The sequence below is a fragment of the Brassica oleracea genome, chromosome C5, assembly GCF_000695525.1.
Source record: "Brassica oleracea var. oleracea cultivar TO1000 chromosome C5, BOL, whole genome shotgun sequence".
NCBI classification, from domain to species: Eukaryota; Viridiplantae; Streptophyta; class Magnoliopsida; order Brassicales; family Brassicaceae; genus Brassica; species Brassica oleracea.
Genome location: NC_027752.1, coordinates 43,236,313 through 43,244,624, shown reverse-complemented (window position 1 = coordinate 43,244,624; position 8,312 = coordinate 43,236,313). Strand labels below are relative to the sequence as shown.

The 8,312-nt window shown below is 40.0% G+C and overlaps 2 protein-coding genes and 1 non-coding gene across 6 annotated transcripts; 1 reads left to right on the top strand and 2 right to left on the bottom strand.

The window, feature by feature from the left end:
• Window positions 1-414: 414 nt before the first annotated feature.
• TRNAS-UGA lies at window positions 415-496 on the bottom strand. Its single transcript has one exon. It is a non-coding gene; the product is annotated as a tRNA-Ser (tRNA).
• Window positions 497-1,604: 1,108 nt separating this feature from the next.
• Window positions 1,605-5,145, top strand: LOC106343537 (protein REVEILLE 8). Of its 4 annotated transcripts, none has more exons than XR_001269977.1 (9): window positions 1,605-1,858; window positions 2,970-3,027; window positions 3,108-3,231; window positions 3,311-3,475; window positions 3,580-3,699; window positions 3,778-3,887; window positions 3,974-4,033; window positions 4,192-4,337; window positions 4,611-5,145. XR_001269977.1 is itself a non-coding variant. In XM_013782777.1 (9 exons), exons 1-8 carry the CDS (start codon window positions 1,683-1,685, stop codon window positions 4,311-4,313), a joined length of 894 nt encoding a protein of 297 aa, XP_013638231.1. In that variant the 5' UTR covers window positions 1,606-1,682; the 3' UTR covers window positions 4,314-4,337; window positions 4,611-5,145. The 4 variants fall into 4 exon arrangements, 2 of the variants coding, with proteins under 2 accessions (XP_013638231.1, XP_013638230.1); XR_001269978.1 differs by having other exon boundaries at window positions 1,606-1,858; window positions 3,311-3,457; XM_013782777.1 differs by having other exon boundaries at window positions 1,606-1,858; window positions 3,311-3,457; window positions 4,215-4,337.
• Window positions 5,146-5,212: 67 nt separating this feature from the next.
• On the bottom strand, window positions 5,213-7,984 carry LOC106293924 (DEAD-box ATP-dependent RNA helicase 42). The gene is given in 5 exon segments (XM_013729558.1): window positions 5,213-6,360; window positions 6,363-6,404; window positions 6,407-7,193; window positions 7,196-7,527; window positions 7,530-7,984. Coding segments are annotated over 5 exon segments (2,718 nt in total). The 5' UTR covers window positions 7,939-7,984.
• Window positions 7,985-8,312: the final 328 nt, after the last annotated feature.

The window sequence follows — 8,312 nt, the reverse complement described above, 5'->3', positions numbered from 1 at the left end:
ATTATATTGTATATTTACTTATTATTGTTTAATGCAATGTTTCTATTTCTTATATTGTGTATTTACTTATTATATATTTTCCTTATATTGCAAATTTACTTATTATTTATTTTATATTTTTGGTAATAATGCCACGTGTCATATTTCAGGAAATTTTTTTTCGCTGATGTGGACACTCTACGGAACCTCAAAAGGTCTCTTTTATTAGTATAGATTCCTCTGCTCAGGTTGTTAAAAGCTTTCATCAAACTTTACAATGAACTGTGTTATGGACTATGGATCATAGCCATGTAATCTTTCATTATTTTAATACGAAAACCTTTTGTCTCCAAGAAAAAAAAAACACTCTGAAAGTAAGAAAATAAGCATTTGTTTATTCACTAACGTGCACTGTAACACAGTTTAAAAACATAACGTCGACAACAGAGTTCGAACCTGCGCGGGCAAAGCCCAACAGATATCAAGTCTGTCTCCTTAACCACTCGGACATATCGACATCTTGCTTTCCTCACATTCCATGACTAGGCATGGACATTCGGGTCTTTGGATCGGATTATTGCGGGTCCGGGTCTGGGTCCTGGATCTAAGAGTTTTGGACTCGATAGGGTAATTTGAAATTTTTGGTTCGGATCTTCTCGGGTCCGGGTCGGATCTTAGATAGTTAGACCAAATAGGGTACTAATTAGAGTTTGTTGATTCGGATTTGGTTCGGTTACGGATCAGATTCGGTTCGGGTCATGTTGGGTCCAACCCAAAAAAATACTTAAAACACACAAAAGATACCTGCAAATATTTAAATACTCGAAAATATGAGAAATTTTATCTAAAATCTGATCCAAAGCCATAAAAAATATCTGAAATTTTATCTGATTATCCCAATTATATTTTTGAAAATCTGAATTTTTATCTAAAACCCAAAACCATACCCAAAAACTAAAATTTGAAACTTAAAAAAATACCCATAATACAAAAAATAAACAGAAACACCCATATATACTAGAAATTTCGGAGTTTCGGGTATCCCACTCGGGTCTCAGTTTCGGGTCGGATCGGGTCCAAGACCCGCGGATCCTTCACAACAAGATCCAATATGATAAAAAGATCGGGTTGGTTTCGGATCGGGTTAGAATTTTTCGGTCGGATTTTCAAGTCCGGGTAAAATGTCGAGGCCTGTTCCATGTTATCAAGATCATAACGATTGAAGACGGTAAGAAGACAAAGAAGACTGACATGATGCATGCACTAACTGTGGAGGGACGTACGTGTGCGTTAATGTGGCTTTGTTAGAGTTCATTGTGACTTTAAATATTTAATAGTGTGATGAATGATTAATTTGGCATATGGCAATTGGTTTGATTAGGTACAAGTCTTTTTCTTACATACTAATTATAGAACTATATAAAAAAAAGAACGACCATACAATATTACAGTGTCATGATCATGAAGTCAAAGACTGCAAAAGTCTTCCACGTGATTTAGCTTTGAGGCTCTAAATTCAAGTGATAGCAACAAAACAAAATAATATTAATATAAATATAAAAATGGGAAAATGGATGGTCGAGGATCGAAGCGTAACCTACTCCACATAATATTTTAGACGCATACCAACTTTCTTGCCCGCCATGTGGATTTTCCACTTTTCTCTCTCTCTCTAAACACTGTCCTTATCTTAATTAAAACCGATGAACTCCTCGCCGACAAGGAATCCGACGTCCGCTGAAGTGACACCACCGTTATCATCAACATCGACTGCTGCGGAGGGTTCGTCGAAGAAGGTGAGGAAACCTTATACCATCACCAAGTCTAGGGAGAGCTGGACAGAGGAAGAGCACGATAAGTTCTTGGAAGCGCTTCAACTGTATAAATCTCAACTTTTATTAATATGTTTCTCCTCAGCAAGTTTGTTTCCGTGTGCTAAAAGCTTTCTGAGTATGCTTATTTTCTGTGTTCGGTTAGTTCCACTGTGGCCTGTGCGTTCGGCTCGGGTTCGGGCCGGTTTTTTTGGATCCGGATTTTTTCGGGTCCTAAATATTTAGACTCAATAGTTACTTAGAAATTTTCGGTTCGGGTTCGGGTCGGTTCTTCTCGGGTCCGGGTCGGTTCGGGTCTATAATTAAAATACCCATAAAATACCCGTAATTTTTCGGGTCCATATCGGGTCCGGGTCGGGTTCGGATATTTAGGATCTGAAAAGGACATGATATACTCAATTCCATCAACTTTAGTTGAATATTTGTCATATATATCTAAAATTTTACAAAACAGCTTAAATGAAACTATTAATAATTAATATAAAATATTTTAAAACTCTAAATTTTACATTTTAAAACTTTATATTACTTAAAAAATGTTAAAAAATAATAACAAATGTTGTTCACAAAAGATATTTCAACTAAATCATAAAATAATATATATAAAATAGAACACAAAAACATTTTAGATATAAATGTTTTTAAATCGGGTACAAATCGGTTTTTATCGGGTCAGGTTTATTCGGGTCGGTTTTTTTTCGGGTCCGGGTCTATTCGGGTCGTTTCTTTTCGGTTCCGGTTCTTTCGGGTAAAAAAAATTTAGACCCAAAAGGTATTTGTACATTTTCGGTCCGGTTCCGGGTCGAGTATTTTTGGGTCGGTTCCGGTTCGGGTTTTCGGATCCAGGTTAAAATGCCCAGGCCTCTGGACAAAACATAGGAAGGTTTGGTATGTTAGGTTTTAGTTATTAGCTAAAAGATCTATTTCATTGAGTTTAATTGATCTTTGTATTGTATGATACTAGTGTTACAAAAAAGTATTGTATGATACTAATATTTCTGGTTAAGAGTAAATAGAGGTATATTTTTCTTTGAGTAGAGAACTTTGTCTTCTTTGATTATTGTTGCTCACGATGCTGAATGACATAGTCCGCTCTGTATTCTTGAAAACTTTATATTTGTGGTCTTTTTTGAAAGTCACTTTGTTTTTGTTCCTTAGGTTTGATCGTGACTGGAAGAAGATAGAAGATTTCGTGGGTTCCAAGACAGTTATTCAGGTTTGAGGGAATAAAGTCTTGTTTACTTTGGCATGTTTTACAACTTATTTTTCTTCTGCTGGCTTCTTGATCCACTGCAGATAAGGAGTCATGCACAAAAATACTTTCTAAAGGTTCAGAAAAACGGGACACTAGCACACGTTCCACCCCCTCGGCCTAAGCGCAAATCAGCTCACCCTTACCCTCAAAAAGCATCCAAGAACGGTTCGATTGTTTTATAATACTTGTTATTTTGGTTAGAGAATTTTCAGTTACCTGAGTTTTGAATCAAAGTTTTTCACAGCTCAAATGCAACTTCAAGTGTCCACTTCATTTACTAGTCGAAATAGCGACATGGCTGGTGGATATACTTCGTGGGATGACGTATCAATGATGCTAAACAGAGTCATTTCACCACGACAGGAACTTGTTACTCTTCCTGGAGCAGAAGGCATGCTATTTAGTCTGTGTTTTTTTTTTAATATGTTTTCTATTGTTATTTTGGTAGTAGAATAGGGCTTCATGTTAGGACGTTTCATGTGCTTATTACGGCATATAACGCCACTGATTCAGATGATATTGGATCGAAGGGCTTATTAGATGTTATTAGCCCTTCGACCTCCGGTATGGGAAGCTCAAGCCGACCAGTATCAGGTTCTGAGTTTATAGTACAACAACCTCCGGTGCTTCAAGGTAATTCATCTTATTAGGATGTGTTTGTTGATATTTTGTGGTGGACACTGTAGTGATGATGATGATGATTTTTTCCAGCTGTTCCTGATTTTGCTGAGGTTTATAACTTCATTGGGAGTGTGTTTGATCCGGAGAAGAGAGGCCACGTGGAAAAGCTCAAGGAAATGGATCCTGTAAATTTTGAAACTGTGAGTCAGAGCTTCGCAAACTTTTTAGGTTTAGTGATACCCAAGCTTCTACATTACTTGCTAATCACGTTTATCTTATCTTGCAGGTTCTGTTATTGATGAGGAACCTCACAGTTAACTTATCAAACCCTGATTTGGAATCCTCAGTAAGTGTTAAATTTACGATCAAAAGGTTTTTGCGATGACCAACTTTTGTCAGAGTCTGAACCATTACACTTCTCTAAAGTCGATTAGTTGGTGTCACTTCTTTAATAGTTGGTGGTTCTTACCTTTGCATGATCAAATACAATCTAACCTTAGCTAGTCTGACTGTAATGATGCCTGCAGAGGAACGTACTCTCATCAGACGAGGTGAACACCGAGATCCCAAGTGTTACCACTGGTTCCTTTGTTCCCAACTCAACAAGCGACAAATCTGATTCATGAAAGTATCAGCCATCAGTTCTTAAAGTAAGTATTTTTTTTTTCTCTTCTTCTCCTAATGCATTTGAAATGCAGTACAAGAAAAAAACACTTCACCATTATTCAAAAGTCTAGTCCCAGCCCTCAATATAGAGTTTCTCACTAGTAGTCTCAGTCACACTCAAAGTGACCGGAATATGATATCTGAATGCTTTAACAACATTTATATTACTTGGAGCGTAGTAGTAATTATAAGCCTTTGTTACTAATTTCTTATAGTCTTTGCATAAGAGTTATATGTGGTTCTCACTGCATTTGCAGGTTAAAATAAACTTTTGAGTTATATACGTCAATGCATTCAATACGGTCTGTTGTTGTTTTGAGGAGAAGGGACATGAGTGAAGTTTTCAAGCTTCAATCTTCATGTGAAGATTTTTGACCAGGACTAGTTCCGTGAATGGTATAGGTTTAATATATTCAAGGGGTATCCATTTTCTACTAGTTCTTGGTCTTCAAGCTGTGGTTCGTGGGTCGAGGAGGGCAGCTTCATCCTCACACAATTGTACAAAATACTATTTCTACTTTTGTTATCTTTTTGTTTTGTGTTTATATTATATGTTCTGTCTGTTGGGGTAGTCTCTAGTTAGATTTTGCTCTACTATCAGATAATATTTTGGATAAGGGGTGTGTCCGAGGAGAAGTCGCAGGACTGATTGTTCTGGTTCAAGAACACCCCTAAGTACATAACAGCAACCCTCTTGTCTTGAAGCTGTGACAGAAAAAAAAAAGTTTGTAATAAGAATTTGTAGAACCAAAAGAAACATCAATCCAATTGAAAACCGCAATTAAAAAGTTATCCTAAACAAAGTACTTAAAACAGAATTCGAATTTATTAGAATCCTTGAGTCACACAAACCTCATGGTTATAAGACGGAGTATCTACCATGTTGTGATCTTCCGGGAAACGACAAGGCTTGATTAGTAACGTCATTAACAACACGCATGAGCTCACCTTTGGCCGCCTTAACAGATTCCTCGCTAGGTCCTTCAACAAACAAGTAAAGCTTGCGTTCCCCAGGGCCCGGGCTACGTCCCGGCGTGAAAAACTGACCTCTGGTAGTAATAGCCGCTCCAGACCAATCCGATATCGAACCAAGAGTCTCTCTCCGCGTCACCTTCCAACGAGCATTCTGTGGGAAATCATTTATCTCCAGTTCAGCTTCATACTGTTGTCGAGTCCTTGCACAACCTCGCAGCATAGCAGCAACAACCATAGTAGCCTCCTGCTTCTGCTGTGAGATCTCACCACCACCGTTCTCATCTTCCAACTCAGACTTGTCTTCTTCCTCAATACCATCCTCCTTCTTTTGCGCCTCCTTCGCTGCTCTCCTAACATCCTCCTCGTCATTAAACTTAAAACCACTCCCGCCAAAACCACTTCCATGACCCTTCTCAACACCTTCCCTCACCCTCTCCATAAAACCATCAGCCATCGCTTTCAAACCATCAGGAACAACCTGCTCAGACCGTTCCAAAGCTTTAACTAAATCCGGCGCGTACTTGGCATCATCCTCGGACACAAACGTCACGGCGCACCCTTTCCTCCCCGCCCTCCCCGTCCGACCAACGCGATGCACATACTCCTCATAATGATTCGGAGCGTCAAAGTTCACAACCAACTCAACCCCCTTCACGTCCAAACCTCTAGCCGCAACGCTAGTAGCAACCAGCAAATTACAAACACTGCTCTTAAACTCAGAAACAGCCACCTCGCGAAGAATCTGATCTTTCCCTCCGTGGAGAGATTGGCAACGGTAACCACATTTATTCTTCAAATCGTTATACAAACCGTCGCATTTCTCCTGTGAACCAACAAAGACTAAAACCTTCCCTTTATCGTACCATTCCTCGATAAGCTCCACGAGCCTAGGCCTCTTCTAGCTATCTGACTTGATCTCAACAAACTGAGTTATATCTTTATTCGCGACGCTCCTCCCGCCCGCCTGTATCTCAACAGGCTTGTTCAGGACTTTGCGAGCTAAAGCCTCGACTTGACGTGGGAAAGTTGCGGGTGTTCTGGTCGAATGTTTTGGATAATGCGAGTGATCTGAGGTCGAAGCCCATGTCGAACATACGGTCAGCTTCATCCATTACAAGAAACGTTACTCTTTGGAGATTGGTTACTTTCCCACTGTTTGTGGAGAGAATATCAATCATTCTACCAGGAGTGCAGATTATTATCTCAGTCCCTCGCCTAAGCTCGCTGATCTGCTGAGCAACTCCTGAACCTCCGTATACTGCCGCTGATCTGATACTCAGTGACTTAGCGAACTTTTTGATATCGGTGTGAATCTGCTGGACTAGCTCTCTGGTTGGTGCCATTACAAGCCCAATGGGCCCGTCGCCGGGTTCGACGGGAGGCTGGTCTTTGATGTGTCTTAGCATTGGTAGAACGAAGCTGAGGGTTTTGCCTGACCCGGTTGGTGCGACTCCGATGCAGTCTCGACCGGACATTATGATTGGGAGGGGTTGTGATTGGACAGGAGTTGGGTTTTGGAAGTTGAGTTTCTTGATTGTGTTCAAGATTCTGGTGGTTAGGTCGGTCTGGTGCCATGATTTGATGGGTCTTGGTACGTCTTTTCCGTGGACTTTTATCTCTAGTTCTTTTCTGTAAGTGTTGACTTCTTGTTCTGTCATGTTTGAGATGTCTTTCACTTGGATGTAGAAGTTCTTACGGAAAGGTTGGTACTCTATGTTTGAATGGTCAACAAGAGTTAGTTTATCTCCTTTTGTCTTCTTTAGTGTCTTCATGAAGACCTCGTCTCCTTTGTCCAAACTAGGTTGATCATCATCATCCTTTGTCTCTGAATAGTCAGAATCTTCACCTTGGATTATCCAACCCAACCACGGGCTTTATTATCAACGTCCTTGTTAGAGTCCAAAACAGTACCTAGAGGAGAAGCAGCGTTGCTAAGCTTCTCAACCTCAGGTAAAACCATGGTATTCATAAAAGCATGTAAAGGATCAATTACCTCTTCGTTCTCAGAGACAACGTCTACCATCTTATAAGCATCACCACCATGGGGAGGGCCTTGGTCATCATCAGAATCTCCTTCGAGAGTCCAAGACTTGCTTTCGCTTTCAGCTTCCTCCTTTTTCTTCTTCAGTTCTTGCCACTCATGTAATCTTCTCCTACGTTTCTCTGCCTCCTCATCCAACTGCTTAACCCCATCCTCTACTTCTTCTCATCATTGTCCTCTTGTCTTCCACGTTTCAAGTCACGCTTGACATCATCACCGCTCTCTTCATTGCCTTCTCTATCTATTTTACGATCTTTACCTCTATTTCTCCCATGTTCTCGGTATCTTCTTCCCTTCTCTTCCGTTCCGCTTTTAAACCTATCAGAACCGCTCCGTCTCCGATCCTTGTCCTTTTCTTTAGGCTTCTCCCTCCGTTAACCAACGTATCGATCGCAAACATCTTCCGAATCAATACTCATAACCCTCTCACACCGTCTCTTGCGCCGGTTCTTCTCTGAACCGTTCCCCTTCTTCTGGTCCTTACCGCGATCACGGTAACGATCTCGGCGATTCTTCGCCTTCATTTCGTAATCTTCCTTCCTGGATTTAGATCTCTCGTCCTCCTCCATCTGAATGTCACGAATAAGACAACCTCGTATTCACGCAGACAGATCCAATGAGTTTTGTTTCTCTGTTATCTGAGGCTTGAGGGACACGTATATATATAGAGTTAGAGGCTACGGTCTTTAACCTATTTTAGGAAAATACGAATTATTAAAAAGAAATAACTAATGTTAAGGCCTGAAAGAATAAACAATCTACTTGGGTTTTAAGGATCATTAGCCGGGATTCCCTCAGTAAATTTATAGATCATTATTATCGAGCTTTAATGTTAGGGGATTGAAAAAAAATATAAACTACTAAGACTTATTGGGCTTTATAAGGCCCATTAACTGAGAGATCACCCTCAGTAACCCTAACGAAACCCTAGTATATATAACTT

Bases quoted from the DNA above. Each gene is read 5' to 3' on its own strand.
- LOC106343537 (XM_013782776.1), top strand. From the start codon at position 1,683: ATGAACTCCTCGCCGACAAGGAATCCGACGTCCGCTGAAGTGACACCA. The intron at 3,028-3,107 runs GTTTGAGGGAAT...GATCCACTGCAG, and splicing joins GTTCCAAGACAGTTATTCAG to ATAAGGAGTCATGCACAAAA. The intron at 4,034-4,214 runs GTAAGTGTTAAA...TGATGCCTGCAG, and splicing joins ACCCTGATTTGGAATCCTCA to AGGAACGTACTCTCATCAGA.